The sequence below is a fragment of the Chiloscyllium plagiosum genome, unplaced genomic scaffold, assembly GCF_037043375.1.
Source record: "Chiloscyllium plagiosum isolate Xiang-an unplaced genomic scaffold, Cpla_swu_hap1 HiC_scaffold_35, whole genome shotgun sequence".
Classification (NCBI taxonomy): Eukaryota; Metazoa; Chordata; class Chondrichthyes; order Orectolobiformes; family Hemiscylliidae; genus Chiloscyllium; species Chiloscyllium plagiosum.
The window spans coordinates 11,398,632-11,415,814 of NW_028270173.1; the positions used below are offsets into that span (position 1 = coordinate 11,398,632).

General features: G+C 45.9%; 1 protein-coding gene across 1 annotated transcript in view; it reads left to right on the top strand.

Moving 5' to 3' along the window:
• LOC148140060 (lysosomal thioesterase PPT2-A-like) overlaps window positions 1–17,183 on the top strand; it is a 43,074-nt gene that overhangs the window by 11,994 nt on the left and 13,897 nt on the right. Inside the window, exons 2-7 of the mRNA XM_087979235.1 lie at window positions 3,217–3,370; window positions 4,101–4,196; window positions 9,780–9,887; window positions 10,282–10,365; window positions 14,658–14,742; window positions 15,996–16,050. Of these exons, the coding sequence (XP_087835361.1) occupies window positions 3,217–3,370; window positions 4,101–4,196; window positions 9,780–9,887; window positions 10,282–10,365; window positions 14,658–14,742; window positions 15,996–16,050 (582 nt within the window). The remainder of the gene's footprint in view (window positions 1–3,216; window positions 3,371–4,100; window positions 4,197–9,779; window positions 9,888–10,281; window positions 10,366–14,657; window positions 14,743–15,995; window positions 16,051–17,183) is intronic.

Genomic DNA, 17,183 nt, shown 5'->3' on the forward strand with positions numbered 1-17,183 from the left:
AAGTTAGCTGTTGAACGTCAATGAAGTTCAAATCTTCTGTCCATAACTACAGAGCTTCCAGGCAGGGTGAATGGTTAACCATCATAGTAATTCTAAGGTGCTTCAGCTCCTATGGCTGAGGTTAGGTTGCAAGGTTCCTACTTTGAGATTAATAAACATAAATATGGACATCGATTGAATCTGGTACCTTTCTTGTCACCATGTCCTCAGCGTTACTTGGGTTTAACTCCCCATCCACAGGACTATTGAGAGTTTGAAATTTTAAATTTTAGTTTAAAACTTGTTTGAAACTATGCAGTCTTTAGACACACTGAAATGTTGTAATCTTCACACTGGCCACGTGAGGGCTGTGACATCTGTATCATGTTGCTGAGAGGAATGGAAGTTGGACTATTTCAAGGTGAGTAAATATTTGTGGATGCAAAGGATTTACCCACAGTAACATCAGAGACTGAGTTTACTTTGCTGTTTATTTACAAACAGCCAGTTAGCATGGCTGTTAAACAAGGTCACCCTTAAAATACTTAGTAAATAGCCAATTCTATCTTTTGAATTTCTGGGACAATATTTGCTCAGGGGAGTTGCTGGATTTATAGATGTTGAAATTTTATTTGCATCAGCTCTGTGGGTTTGTAACTTGTTCAGTATCACTGCTATTTTAAAGTTGATGTTCTCCTTGTTCACACTGTCTGGCTGCTGACTTATATCTTCAATCAGGGGAAATGTAGAATAATAGTGTAGGGGAATGGGTCTGGGCGGGATACTCTTCGGAGGGTTGGTGTGGACTTGTTGGGCAGAGTGGCCTGTTCCCACACTGTGGGGATTCTATGATATCTGGACACATTGTGTGATGCAGTTCAGATGGAGGCTATTTCATCCATTGGGCCTGTGGCAATTCTTTGACTGAATTTTCCAGTTGATTATCCTCTGTTCTTTTCACCACTGTTCTGAAAGTTTTCCCATTAAAATATTCAACAAAGTCCTTTAACAAAACCTGACAGCTAAATCTGCTCCCACCATCCATTCAGACAGTGCATTCAAATCTGTGACAATTTGCTGTTTAAACTTTACTGTTTCCTTGTATAGTTCCTGGTTGTTCCACCACTCTGATTAGTGACTTTCAGTTGCCACGAGAAATAGTTTATCTTTTGTATTCACTCTATTAAAAACTTGTACGATTTTCAACATCTTTATCAATCTACCCTTAACCTACAAGGAACGCAACTAGACTTTCTTTGGGGTGTCCATGTCCTTCACGTTAGTACCATTGTAGTGAACCTCCTCTGCACCTTTTCAAAATGTGATGCCAAGAATTGAACATAGTCCTCCAGCTGAAGTGTAACCAGTGTTTTATAAAGTCTCTCAAAGCCCACTTCATCACAGCTTACCAGGGCAGGGAGGGGGCAGTTAATGAGAAAAGGTTGGTCAGTGTGGCAACCTCTTTGTATTAATTATTCCAGGCTTATTGTTTCTTGAAGGGAGAATTGAATTGAAAGTGGGAAGGTTATGCTTCAGTTATAGAGTAAAACCACATCTGGATTGATGTGTACAGCTTTGATCACCTCATTTCAAAAAGAATGTGAAAGTGTTGGATGTAGTTCAGAGAAGATTTACTGGAACGGGTGGATAGTCTTATGAGGACCAGTTTGATTGGCTAGGTTTGTATCTGCTAGAAATCGGAAGATTCATTGGATTAGAATATAAGTTCCTGAGAGGTGTTAACTGAGTGGATATGGAAGAATGTTTCTTTTTGTGGGAAACTCTAGAAACTAGGGGTCACTGTTTAAAATAGGCAGTGCCCTTTCAAGAGAAAGATTTCTTTTCCCACAAAGGGTTGACAGTATTTGGAATTCAGGGAGGGGAAAGTGAGGACTGCAGATGGTGTCAGAGTCAAAAGGTGTGGCGCTGGAAGAGCACAGCCGGTCAGGCAGCATCCAAGGAGCAGGAGAGTCGATGTTTCGAGCATAAGCTCTTGAGGAGTAATCGGGTCAGCCGTGATTTTATCGAATTGCGGAGCACTCAGTGGATTTGCACAACTCCTGCTCATAACTCATACATTTGTATGATCATATATTTCTTTTTTATATTTACACATGGGATAAGGGCATCAGTGGGTGGACTGGCATTTATTGCCATCTCTAGTTGCCTTTGGGAAAATGATGGTGAGCTGCCTCCTTGAGCTGCTACAGTCCTGAGGATGTTTGGAAAACACAATACTGTTAGCAAGAAAGTTCCAGGATTTTGACCCAGCTACAGTGAAGGAACAATAATACATTTCCAAGTCAGTACGGTGTGGTTTTGGAGGTGTTGGCCTTCCCGTGTATCTGCTGCCATGGAAGTAGTTGTGGTTTTGGAAGGTACTGCCGAGGGAGCCATGGTGAACTTCTGCAGTGCATCTTGTAGATGGTGCACCCGATTGCTTCTGAGGATCAGTGGTGGAGGAAGTGAATGTTTGTTTTGGATGTGGTGCCAGTCAAGTGGGCTGCTTTGTCTTGGATAGTGTCAAACTTCTTACTGAAGCATATAAGATCCTATGGGGACTTGACAGGGTAGATATTGATAGGATGTTACATCTTGTAGAAGACACCAGAACTCAGAGACATAATTTACAAATAAGGGGGCAGATATTTTAAGACAGAATTGTTTTCTCTAAAGGTTGGGAGTCTTTGGGTGGTGGAGAGGGAGTGATTGATTTTTGGTATTTCAGAGGTAAATAGATTCTTGACTACTAAAACGTCAAAGATCATTGGGTTCTGGAAGAATGTGGAGCTGTGGCTACAGACAGACCAGATAGAATTTTATTGAATATCGAAGCAGGCTCAAAGTAACTATGGCTAAGGTAACTAGAGATTGAAATTAATGGATAGTATTCATTAAGGTTTTAAACATTTTGTCACAAGGTTTTGGAGCATAAGCCTTTTTTTTTAAGATTGAATAAATTTTTGTCTTGGTATCCGTAGTTTCATTGGGTTGCAGAATATGGGCGTTCTCCCAAACAGACTGCAGTTTAACAGGAGCTGCACTGCAGATGTAATGGATTGGCCATGAAATCACTTTGGGATCTCCCAAGAATGTGTTAGACAGAGGGGAATGCTCATGATTTTATCCCTGTGAGCTATGAAACCTTTTCTTTAAATTGTTTGAAGGAATTTAGCCGTGAGGAATCCTGTGTACTTACTAATGAAAGGTTTCTGTTTTGTTTCTGCCTACGCTCAGACACATCCAGGTACCAACGTGACTGTCATCGACCTGTTTGATCACACACAGAGCCTGAAGTCACTGTGGAGTCAGGTGGATGGATTCAAAGCAGCCATCTATCCCATCATGCAGAATGCAGCGAATGGGGTTCACATGATCTGTTACTCCCAAGGTATGGCTCTACGAGGGGTTTCTCTCAGAATGCTGATAGTGTGATTGATTAATGCATTTCACCATGTTTTCACCATGTAGATTTGTGGCATATGTGGCTGTTATTTATTTGGCTGTTATACTCACTCCACATGACCTGGCGAAAATGGAAATGCTGAGATGATTTCTCCTGTCAATTATGCCTATATACCTGTAGTGTGGTTTTTGAAATGGAGTGGGATAGTTCTTACTTATATAACTTGCCTTTTGCTGCTGGGTCAAAATCCTGGTACTGCTTCCCCATCAGCTGCATCACGTCAACTGTGGTGATTCAAGAAGGTGACTCAATGTCACTTACTCAAGTGCAATCAGGGATGTGCATTAATACTAATCTTAAATGAATTTTTTTTTTAAAGTGCAGAGGTAAAAATTGCCAGCTGAACTTATGGTTCCAGTCTTCCCTCTCCCTCCTTCTCTTGTACCTTTCATGACCAGTTGAGGAGTTTATTGAGTAGAACTAGCAATTTTCAGGGGGGCTTTGTTGGGCAGAGGTTTCTTGTGTTGAAAGAAGGATATTGAACATTATTTTTTGATACAGCATCCTCTCCACTTCTGCTACTCTGGCTGCAGTACTGTGAGAGTTTGCTCTTGAGGGGTTTGGAAATCTCAGCTTCCTGAAAAACCGATTGGTGTTTCCTCCTTATTTCTGTCAAATGTTCTTGAAGAAACTGAGTGTATGTTTTCTATTCTAGGTGGCTTGATCTGTCGAGGTATCCTCTCCACGATGCCAGACCACAATGTGGACACCTTGATATCCCTGTCCTCTCCTCAGCTTGGCCAGTATGGAGGTGAGTTGCAGACTTTCTGTCGCTCCCATTGTGACAAGACACTTGAATTGAGAAGTAGAAATGACTGGGGCCAGCTGGGGATGAGGCAGGGGATAGGATATACAGTGGGGCAGTGTACAAGCTGAGTGCAGGCAAACTGGCTGTATTGTTTCACTTGGATCAATCTCGCGTACTCTCAATCAAATGCCAAAGAGATAGGGACCTGAAGCACAAACTACCCTGAGTGCTAGCATTTTGTATGCAGTCAGAAGTTCATAGGGTCAAGTGCTGATTCTGAGGATTGAATATAAAATGCTGGCTGACACTGCAGCGCAATGCTGAGGGGTTTCTGCACGATTATCTTTCAGCTGCGATGTTAGCTGGAAACCCTGCCAGTCCCATCAGGTGCCTGTCGGAGATTCTATGACACCATCAAAGTGACATCACTAAAAAACAGGTTTCCATGTCTGAGTATTTCACTCTGTCTGAAGACTCAATTAGTATGTTGCACAGACAAGGAAAGTGTCCAAGCCACTTCAATTCTTCCTGTTTTTCAAAAATGTGCACAAATTATTGGGATGTGGGCGTCCCTGGCTCAGCCAGCTTTTACATTCCAACCCTTATGGCCCAGTTAAAGGTTAACCACGTGCTATGGGTCTGGAGTAGGCTAAACCAGGTAAAGTTGGCAGATTTCCTTAGGAAAAGGACATTAATGAACCAAGTGGGTTTTTACAACAATTGACACTGATTACATGGTCAGCAACTGGCTAGCTAGTTCATTCCAGATTTTTATTGGATTTATTTGCCCTTTTGGGATTTGAACCCATGACCCCAAAACATTAGCCTGGGATGTTAGATTACTAGTGACATTGTGACTGGGCTGTTGCCTTCCCTATATATAACTGCCCAACTCTGGTGGGGGATATTTAACAAATTCTTGATGGAAATAGAGAGCCAATGACAAAAAAAGGACAAATGCATCAACTAAAGGATATCCTTAGTTACAACAAGTAAATAAAGCCTTCAGCTAAGCAACTGACACAGGGGCAATGGAAGATGGTGGGTAAATGGAGTTGAATCATGGAACAGCCATGAATGTGGTGGATGACAGAACAGACTCGAGGAGGCGAATGGCCTCCTACTTTCCCATGTTGCTCCAAGAAATAGCAAGAAGGGGAAATCTATGAGAAATACCAAAGAATCAGAATGCAAGATCATAACAAAGTTACTGTTATTACAGCTGTGATGGGAATGTGCTGATTACCAAGCCCCAACACCCCACCAGTAGGTGTACATTTGTTGATTCAATTATCAAAATGACCAAATATTTCAATTCGTTACCATTATAAAGTAAAAGAAATATCACAAAGCTTCTGTAACTGAATAAAAATAAGCTATTTATTATGAGCAAAGATTATTCCCAAGATCTGAGAAAGAATGATTAATTTATAAATTATGATCTGGAATTGAAACTATGCTCCCTTAATTCCACACACATCTACACTCCAGTACAACAAAACAAGTCTCCGCTGAGATGTTGGCTTATTTTCAAAACACAAAAGGGAACGAACCCCTCCATTGGACCAAAGACTTGGGAACGGAGGATAAAATGTGATGACGTTTTACTGTCGTTGAATTTCTTGTTGATAAAGCTAAATTACTGAAAGCTGTAGAGTGTTGATAAATGTACAGTTTGGATTCCAATCGATTTGGATTTGAGTCATTAAGATTGTCACGGACTGTGACCTTAGGGTCTAAAAAGCAGGCAGAAAAACTGGTATCTGGAGCTCCCAGAGATGACTTTGAAGAATCAGAACTTTGAGAGAGAGACAGAGAGAGAGAACTCTTGAGATGTTGTCTTTACTTCCTCAGAGAGGGTTACTATGAGCATAGGTTTGGAGTGCTCTCAAAGTCAGGATTTTTTAAAAAGATAATTAGGGTAGTAAATCTATTCCCTTATCTCCTTGAACTTTGCTTAGCTGACTCTTCCAAGTCACTTGATTTACAATAAGACAGCAGGCAGCTTACAGTACATCAAATTATTGGCTTCAAGAAATCACACATTGTAATCTTTTTCAAACCACAGAATGTCCAAATAGTATAAGACCTTATAGTAAATCCTAGACAGTCTCCAAATAAAAAGAAAATGTATTCTCAACGTTATCTCAACTGATTACGTGCTCCAGCTATGATTTTTTTTTATCCTGGCTAAATGCAGAACAGTTGTGGAGCTTTGCCCTCTGATTGGCCCAATAGGATAGTCTATCTGGAGTGTTAACTATATCCAGTGTGAGCTGATGTACCGGTGAGTCCAGGAGTTGGTGCCAAGAATTACATGTTGCTACCAAGAATTCACGAACAATCCTGCAGAGATTAAAACAAGTCATTGGCAGGAAGACAAAAAAAAACTGTGGGAGGATCTAAAAAGATTAGCCCAGTAGGCAAGAACAAATCACACAGTGGCTTAGTGGTTAGCACTGCTGCCTCACAGCACCAAGGATTGGGGTTTGATTCCAGCCTCAGTCTAGAAGAGTATCAAAGCTGTAGGAGAATACTTAAGAGGGAAATCAGGAGGGCAAAAAGTGGACATGAAATAGCTTTGGCACATAGAATTAAGAAGACTCCACAGGGTTTTTACAAATACATTAAGGACAAAAGGGTTACTAGGGAGAGGATAGGGCACCTCAAAGATCAACAAGGCAGCCTTTGTGTGGAGCCGCAGAAAATGGGGGAGATACTAAACGAGTATTTTGCATCAGTATTTATTGTGGAAAAGAATATGGAAGATGTAGAATGTAGGGAAATAGATGGTGACACCTTGCAAAATGTCCATATTACGGAGGAGGAAGTGCTGGATGTCTGGAAATGCATAAAGGTGGTTAGGATAAATAGGCAAAGTCTTTTCCCTGGGGTGGGTGAGTCCAGAACTAGAGGGCATAGGTTTACGGTGAGAGGGGAAGGATATAAAAGAGAGCTAAGGGGCAACATTTTCACACAGAGGGTGGTGTGTGTATGGAATGAGCTGCCAGAGGAAGTGGTGGAGGCTGGTACAATTGTAACATTTAAAAGGCATTTGGATGGGTATTTGAATAAGAAGGGTTTGGAGGGATATGGGCCAGGTGCTGGTAGGTGGGACTAGATTGGGTTGGGATATCTGGTCGGCATGGAGGTGTTGGACTGAAAGGTCTGTTTCCATGCTGTATGTCTCTGACTCTATGACTGAATGACTGTATGTGTGGAGTTTGCACATTCTCCCCGTGTCTGTGGGTTTTCTCTGGGTGCTCCAGTTTCTTCCCACAAATATGTGCAGGTTAGATGAATTGGTCGTGCTAAATTGCCCATCGTGTTCAGTGATGTGTAGGTTAAGTGCGTTAGTCAGAGGAAATGTAGAGTAATAGCGTAGGGGAATGGGTCTGGTGGGATACTCCTCTGAGGGTATGGACTTGTTGGGCTGAATGGCCTGTTTCCACATTGTTGGATTCTATAAACATCTATTCAATGAACTAAGTCAGATAGAATATAATGGAAAGTGACGTGTGAATGTGTTCATTTTGCATTAAAGTAAAAGAGTGATGAATAGTGAAAGCGTGAGAAATGTTGGTATTCACAGGGACCTGAGTAACTGTGACGTGAATTTCAGAATATAAACAGGCAGGTACAGCAAGCCGTTAGGAAGCAAATACCATGTAAGCTTTTTTAACAGAAAGGTCGGGATATAAGATTAATGAAGTCTTTTTGTTAGCTGAGGATTCTGGTAAAAGATCACAGACCTGAAATGTTAACTGTTTCTCCCTGGTCATTCAAAATGGCTGCCAAACCAGCTGAGTATTTCCGGCGTTTTCTGCTTTTAGTTTAGGTTTCCAACACCTGCAGGATTTTGCTGTGTTCTAAAGGACGTTGGAGAAGGCAGATCTGATGCAGTGCATGTACCTAAGATAGGATACATTAGATGCCTGGAGTGTGTGAAGCAAAGGTTCACGAGATTGCGTGCTGGTATGCATCGAAAAGTGTGGCCCTTCTTCAGGCAGGGCTTATGCCCGAAACATCAGCTCTTCAGATGCTGCCGACCTGCTGTGCTTTTCCAGCGCCACACTTTTCGACTCTGATCTCCAACATTTGCAGTCTTCACTTTGTCCTGCATGCCGGGATGAGGGGAGTATCCCAAAATAAGGAATGAACAAGCGAGATTTTTATTCCCAGGATTTTCAAAGAGTTGATCTAATTGAAGTATCCGACATTTTGAAGGGCTTGACCAGGTAAATGTTGAGAAAACCCTTCCCCTGATTATGGGTGGCACGGTGGCACAGTGGTTAGCACTGCTGCCTCACAGCACCAGAGACCCGGGTTCAATTCCTGACTCAGTGACTGACTGTGTGGAGTTTGCACATTCTCCCCGTGTCTGTGTGGGTTTCCTCCGGGTACTCCGGTTTCCTCCCACAGTCCAAAGATGTGCAGGTCAGGTGAATTGGCCATGCTAAATTGTCCGTAGTGTCAGGTAAGGGGTACACGTAAGGGTATGGGTGGGTTGCGCTTCGGCGGGTCGGTGTGGACTTGTTGGGCCGAAGGGCCTGTTTCCACACTGTAATGTAATCTAATAATCTTATCTAAAGCAGGTTTGCAAGCTCAGACTGAATGGTTCCTCTCTGCCCTGAGCTGTCAACGTTCCAGCCTTCAGAACTGACTGAGGGTGATATTGAGGGTTAGTGCCAGAAATTCCAGCTTCCATTTTAGTCCTGCTTATGTTTTGTTGCTGAGCCTCATCCTTCTTCACTCAGTTTTAAAACACAGGACAAGATCAGCTGTATTGTGATAGCTACTTGCTACAGATTAAAATAGTTACCTCTGTGTGGAGACATTGTGCAGCCAGGATTGTGTTACTCTGTTATCTTAAGGCAGTTGATAATATCTGTTTACATTCAGGTTGCTGTTACTCTGAGAGAGCACCGTTAATATTCCCCAGAGAGAGCAGGGGATTTGAATCTTGTCTCTGCCGAGATAGCAATTCGTCTAAACACACTCAATCCAAAGAACAGTTAGTATTCCTTGTGGGGAAACTGTCAGTGTAGACCAACGGGAACCTAAACTTAACTAGATTTAACTCCTTTGAGATATCAGTTATACAGGCCTGGCTGTGCAGTATCTTCACACAGAGATAACCATTTATCAGGAGTGATCTGTTTGCTAAATTTAAATATTATTAAAATAGTTTGTGTCTGCACACTGAAAGCAAGTCCTGATTCTGGTGATTAACTCACACAGGCATGGTCTGGTGAAAACTGCTGAGAAATTTGGTTGTCATAGTAAGGGAATCCCTTTTTAGTGTAGCACTCTCTCCATTTTAGACAGGAGGGGGATTACAGTGCAACGTTGCACCGGTCCCGGAACCAAACACCAGTCTCCTGCTAAATCTTGCATGTGTTTGACTGGGAACAGACACTTTCTATGTGCCTGGTTATGTCTGTGATAGGGAGTAACGACTAAGCCTCCTATACATGAGCACACACATGTGTCTGAGAATAATGTCTGCATCTTCATGTCCTTCTGAAAGTTGTGACTGATCCTCAGTGTGTGATTTCAGTGACTGAGTCGCTTTCTGTTCAACAGATACCAATTACCTGAAATGGCTTTTTCCAAATTATGTGAAGTCCAATCTCTACCACTTCTGTTACACACAAATCGGACAGTGTTTCTCCATCTGTAATTACTGGAATGGTGAGTAACAAATTCTTTTGTGAAGAATATATGTACTAAGTGGCAGTACATCACACACTGTTTGTACTTTGACTGTGTACAGAGAGTGTGTTGGACACTGTTTCTGTGTACAGTAAGTGTCAGTGCTGCCTCTGTGCTCTCTTTGTGAGAGAGAGAGAGAGAGAGAGAGAAACGATTGGTGGTTGTTTAATCTGAGTGTTACCATATCTCAGGTGAAGGGAGAGGATGAAACCTTCATAGTGTCTCAGCTGGTACACAAATTGAACTCGTGCTATTGGCGTCAAACCGACTATCCAGCCAACTGAGCTAACTGACCTGTGCTTTGAAAACAGTTTGAATGTAATTAGAATCTCATGTGTCCGACATATCTGAGTTGTTTCTGTGTCTGTTTCAGATCCTCATCATCACAAACTTTACCTCAATAACAGCAACTACCTGGCCTTCCTCAATAATGAGAGGGAAAATCCGAATGCAACAGGTAAAGTGGAGATGGATCACAGAATGGTCTTGGAACCGGATTCCTGTGGAGTAGGGATGAGTCCACAGACCCTTCCAGGGAGGAGCCCTGGAAGTTTTGATCCTATTTCTGATATTCAGTTTTTGCCAGTCGATGGGGGGGGGTGATAGGGTCTGATTTATACAGGAGAGAAACTGGAACCCAACATGACCTTTTGAACCTAACACTGAGCTCAAACAGACCACACTTTGATTTGCTGCAAGGACCTGAATTTGCATGTCGGAGTCACAAGAAGGTGTGGTAGGTGTAAACTCTCTTGAAGGATAGAAAAGCTCTATCAAACTGACATGGTCTGAAGTTATTTAAACCCTGAGCCCTTTAAACTCATTCTTGAAAAGAAAACTGGCAACAGCTTTCAGTGAGAGTTTTAAAACAAAAACCTTTTGCTGGACTACTTCAATTAATCATTATTTCAATTGGAAGGTTCTAATTTCACAGATTGATTGACAGTTTAGAATATTGCTGAAGAAAAGAGGTGTTGTGTCAAAGATTTTTGTCCTGCATTCATCAGGGAGAGTTGCAAGAACAGCAAGTTAAGGGAAAAGCTATCATTAAAATTGTATGAGGAAAGTGGTAATTAGCTAGCAATTGGACTGTGATTGGTAGAGGTGTTGCCATGGAGAAGGCTCCCAATGATGATGATTGACTGTTAACTGCTGAGCTTTGTTTAAATTTTAAACCAGACAGATTGAGTGATAAACTGGTCAGGGATCACCTCAAGATGTGAACCAGTGAATAGCTGTCATGTAGTTTATTGAGTTGATATGGGCATTGTGGACTTTTTATTGACAGTATTCTGTATATTAATATATGTAGCACTTACTTCTTTTGCAGATCCCTTTAGATCTGTGCCTTCTTGATCTTGTTTCTGATATAAAGTGGAAACACTTTCTGTCTATTTACTCTATCCAGTCTGCTATGATTTTGAAAACTTCTATCAGATTGGTTTGTGTCACATAGACAGGGTGATTAAAAAGGCTTTTGCCTTCATTGTTCAGTCCTTTGAGAATAGAATTTGGAAAATTTTATGTTGAGGTTGTGCAGGACATTGATGAGGCCGCTTCAGGAATACTGTGTCCAGTTCTGGTCGCCCAGTTATCGGAAGAATAATATTAAGCTGGCGAGGGTACAAAAGGGATTTACTGAGATGTTGCTGGGTAAGGAAGCTTTGAGTTATAAAGAAAGGCTGGATAGCCTGGGACCTCTTTCACTTGAGCGTAGGAAGTTGAGAGGTGATCTTATAGAGCTTTATAAAATCATGAAAGATGTAGATAGGGTTAATGGTAGGTATCCTTTCCCTAGGATGGGGGATTTCAAGATTAGGGGTATACTTTTAAGGTGAGAGGAGAGTGATTTTAAAAAAAACACGATGAGCAAATGTTTACACAGAGGGTGGTTTGTGTGTGGAATGAATTTTCAGAGGAACTGGCAGATGCAGGCCCAGTTGCAATGCTTAAAGGGTATTTCAATAAATACATGAACAGGAGAGGTTTGGAGGGACATGGGCCGGGAGTAGGCAGGTGGGACTAGTTTAGATTGGGATTATGTTTGCACAGACTAATTAGACCAAAGAGTCGGTTTCCATGCTGTATGACTATGTAACAATCTTCAGAACTGCCGTTCTCATTCTGGGAACCATTCTTCTGCACTGTCTCCAATGCATTGATATCTTTCCGATAAAGTGACGCTCAGAACTGTCCCAATACTCCAGCTGAAGCCTGACAAACATCTTGTTTATATGCAACATCACCTCCTTGCTCTCGTACTCTGTGCCCCGCTAGTAAAACTGTATGATTATTCACTGTACATTCCACTGTCCTACCGTTTCAATTATCTCTGCGCAATATACACCCAGCTCCCTCTGCTCCTGAACCCACTGCATATACACCCAGGTCCCTCTGCTCCTTGACCCACTGCATATACACCCAGGTCCCTCTGCTCCTGAACCCACTGCATATACACCCAGCTCCCTCTGCTCCTGAACCCACTGCATATACACCCAGGTCCCTCTGCTCCTGATCCCAGTGCTATACATCCAGGTCCCTCTGCTCCTGAACCCAGTGCTATACATCCAGGTCCCTCTGCTCCTGAACCCACAGCATACACACCCAGGTCAATCTGCTCCTGAACCCACTGCAAATACACCCAGCTTCCTCTGCTCCTGATCCCACTGCATATACACCCAGGTCCCTCTGCTCCTTGACCCACTGCATATACACCCAGGTCCCTCTGCTCCTGAACCCACTGCATATACACCCAGCTCCCTCTGCTCCTGAACCCACTGCATATACACCCAGGTCCCTCTGCTCCTGATCCCAGTGCTATACATCCAGGTCCCTCTGCTCCTGATCCCAGTGCTATACATCCAGGTCCCTCTGCTCCTGAACCCACTGCATATACATCCAGGTCCCTCTGCTCCTGATCCCACTGCATACACACCCAGGTCCCTCTGCTCCTGATCCCACTGCATACACACCCAGGTCCCTCTGCTCCTGAACCCACTGCAGAATTCTTCCAACCAAACCTCTCACTTCTCTACGTCAAATCTCATCTGCCCACTCCACCGAAGCATCTGTGTCCTGTGGAGTTTGACACTGTTTTCCTCATAGTTTACAATTATTCCAAGTTTCATTTCGTCTGCAAACTGCGAAATTGTCCCCTGCATCCCAGGACAAACATCATTAATATTTAACAGGAAAAGCAAGGATCCCAACATTACTCCCGAGGAAACTCCACAAATGACCCTCATCCAGTCCAACTGGAGTTGTGCAGAACTCCAGAGGAGAGTAAAGTAGTGTCTGACCCACCGTCCCCACCCAGTCCCACAGGGAGGCAGTGTCTGACCCACCGTCCCCATCCAGTCCCACAGGGAGACAGTGTCTGACCCACCGTCCCCACCCAGTCCCACAGGGAGGCAGTGTCTGACCCACCGTCCCCACCCAGTCCCACAGGGAGACAGTGTCTGACCCACCGTCCCCACCCAGTCCCACAGGGAGACAGTGTCTGACCCACCGTCCCCACCCAGTCCCACAGGGAGATAGTGTCTGACCCACCGTCCCCATCCAGACCCACAGGGAGGCAGTGTCTGACCCACTGTCCCACCCAGTCCCACAGAGAGACCGTGTCTGACCCACCGTCCCCACCCAGTCCCACAGGGAGACAGTGTCTGACCCACTGTCCCACCCAGTCCCACAGAGAGACCGTGTCTGACCCACTGTCCCCCCCAGTCCCACAGGAGACAGTGTCTGACCCACCGTCCCCACCCAGTCCCACAGAGAGACCGTGTCTGACTCACCGTCCCCACCCAGTCCCACAGGGAGACAGTGTCTGACCCACCGTCCCCACCCAGTCCCACAGAGAGACAGTGTCTGACCCACCGTCCCCACCCAGTCCCACAGAGAGACCATGTCTGACCCACCATCCCCATCCAGTCCCACAGGGAGACAGTGTCTGACCCACCATCCCCATCCAGTCCCACAGGGAGACAGTGTCTGACCCACTGTCCCACCCAGTCCCACAGGGAGACAGTGTCTGACCCACCGTCCCCACCCAGTCCCACAGAGAGACCGTGTCTGACCCACCGTCCCCATCCAGTCCCACAGGGAGACCGTGTCTGACCCACCGTCCCCACCCAGTCCCACAGGGAGACAGTGTCTGACCCACTGTCCCCACCCAGTCCCACAGGGAGACAGTGTCTGACCCACCGTCCCCACCCAGTCCCACAGAGAGACCGTGTCTGACCCACCGTCCCCACCCAGTCCCACAGAGAGACCGTGTCTGACCCACCTTCCCCACCTAGTCCCACAGAGAGACAGTGTCTGACCCACCGTCCCCACCCAGTCCCACAGAGAGACCGTGTCTGACCCACCGTCCCCACCCAGTCCCACAGAGAGACCGTGTCTGACCCACCGTCCCCACCCAGTCCCACAGAGAGACCATGTCTGACCCACCATCCCCATCCAGTCCCACAGGGAGACAGTGTCTGACCCACCGTCCCCACCCAGTCCCACAGAGAGACCGTGTCTGACCCACCGTCCCCATCCAGTCCCACAGGGAGACAGTGTCTGACCCACCGTCCCCACCCAGTCCCACAGGGAGACAGTGTCTGACCCACCGTCCCCACCCAGTCCCACAGGGAGACAGTGTCTGTTTAAATTCAATTCAGTTCGATTCAAGTTGCTGGTTGTTTATCAGTGTTTGACAGCTATTTTTGGTTTCTGAGTTGTTGTTGTTTTTGTCCTTGTTTTTATTAGAATGGAAGCAAAATTTTCTGAGGATCAAGAAACTTGTTCTGATTGGTGGACCAGATGACGGGGTGATAACTCCATGGCAGTCAAGGTAAGAGTCTGTTCCTGATGGGGTGTGGAGTGTGAGTGGCTACATAGCTGGAGACTACCCTCTGATTCTAGTACCAATCTCCCTCCAACTGGGCCACAGGCTCCAGACTCCGCCCGGACTGCGTTCCTGAGGCTGGAATACCCTGTCCCAGACGCCACCCGAATGGGTACCTGAGGCTGGAATACCCTGTCCCAGACTCCACCCGGACTGCGTTCCTGAGGCTGGAATACCCTGTCCCAGACGCCACCCGAATGGGTACCTGAGGCTGGAATACCCTGTCCCAGACTCCACCCGGACTGGGTTCCTGAGGCTGGAATACCCTGTCTCAGACGCTACCCGGACTGGGTTCCTGAGGCTGGAATACCCTGTCTCAGACGCTACCCGGACTGGGTACCTGAGGCTGGAATACCCTGTCCCAGACGCCACCCGAATGGGTACCTGAGGCTGGAATACCCTGTCCCAGACTCCACCCAGATTGGGTACCTGAGGCTGGAATACCCTGTCCCAGACTCCGCCCGGACTGGGTTCCTGAGGCTGGAATACCCTGTCCCACACAGCAATGTGGTTGACTCTGAACTGCCCTCTGGACAAACAGAGAGTGGGTAATAAATGCTTGTTTAGCCACCGACACTCACGTCCTGTGAGTGAATTTTAAAAAGGGGGATGATTTGGGATGGAGTATGTGTGTGCTCATGAAAGGGCTGTTCATTCTGTAAGGTGTTGTCCAGGGTCTGGAAGCAGGTTACACAGCACACCGAGATTTAACAACGTCTCAGGACAGCTATGATCTATTGACAGCGTAGGATTCATTCAATCGGACCAAATTGCTCACAAAAACATTAGCCCTTTGTGGTGAGGAATGTTAAAACATTCCCAGTCCTTTGTGAAAGGTGATTGCAGGAGTGAACAACTGAGGCTGACGATCAACCAGGGGCCTTTTCTCATGTCCTTCTCCCAACATCTGTCTGTCTCTCTCTCACACGCACACAATCTTTTCCGTCACACTCTCTCCCTTCCTATCTCACACTCTCACACACTTTCTTTCACATTTACGCTCTCACGCAAGTGCACACACACACTTTGTCGCTCTTTGTCTCTCTCACTCACTTTCTCTCTCTCACACACTCACTTTCTTTGTCCTCTCTCTCTCTCTCTCTCTCACTCACTCACTCACTCTCAAAAATGTTGCCATTTTGCCTCCCCACTTTATGTTACGAGATGTTAATTAAAGCCCCTTTCTGTTTCTCTTTCAGTCAGTTTGGATTTTACGATGAGAACGAGACAGTGATAGAAATGAGACAACAGCTGGTGAGTTTTTGAGTGCTCACATCAGTGAGTCGCAACCTGAGGGGTGGGGGGGGGGGGTTGTCATCCTGGGGCAGCGTCTGTGAGGGAGGTGATGTGGCTCAACACAGGCCAGGGTCTGAGGGAGGTGACGGAGGGGACCACAGTCCAGGGTCTGAGGGAGGTGACGAAGGGGACCACAGGCCGGGGGATGGGGGAGGTGACGGAGGGGACCACAGGCCGGGGGGGTGGGGAGGTGACGAAGGGGACCACAGGCCGGGGGATGGGGAGGTGACGGAGGGGACCACAGGCCGGGGGGTGGGAGAGGTGACTGAGGGGACCACAGGCCGGGGGATGGGGAGGTGACGGAGGGGACCACAGGCCGGGGGGTGGGGAGGTGACGGAGGAGACCACAGGCCGGGGGGTGGGGAGGTGACTGAGGGGACCACAGGCCGGGGGTTGGGGGAGGTGACGGAGGGGACCACGGCCGGGGGATGAGGAGGTGACGGAGGGGGCCACATGCCGGGGGGTGAGGGAGGTGACGGAGGGGACCACAGGCCGGGCGATGGGGGAGGGACCACAGGCCGGGGTGTGGGGGAGGTGACAGAGGGGACCACAGGCCAGGGGGTGGGGGAGGGACCACAGGCTGGGAGGTGGGGGAGGTGATGGGGGTTCCCAAACATCACTGTCAGGTTGATGGGGTCTTCTCCTATTTCTTCCATAGAATGTCTGGGCTGTGAGAGATGTGGCCATTTTCTCCAAGTCTCCCCTCCCTCTGTGTTATTCTGCTGTAAATGGTTACATTTCATCTTTAAACAGATCTTATTAATTTTCTTTATTGTCACATTGGCACCTCACTTTGTTATTCGTTGCCTCAGTATTGTTCCAAAACTGTTTCATTGGTATCAGTTCTTCCAGGTGGTCATTTCAGGTTATTTCAGTCTGGTTGGTTTTCTCTATAACTGTGTATTCTGTGGACTGCTTTCTGTATTTCCCGTTTCACTTGTGATTTTCACCATCTGAAGTATATTAGTTTTGGTAATAGTGACATGAAGAAATGCTTTACTCACACACCGAGTGGTTAATGTCTGGAACAGAATGTTTGTCTGTGAGGGAGTGAGGTGGAGGTAGATCCAATTGAAACATTGAACAGGAGG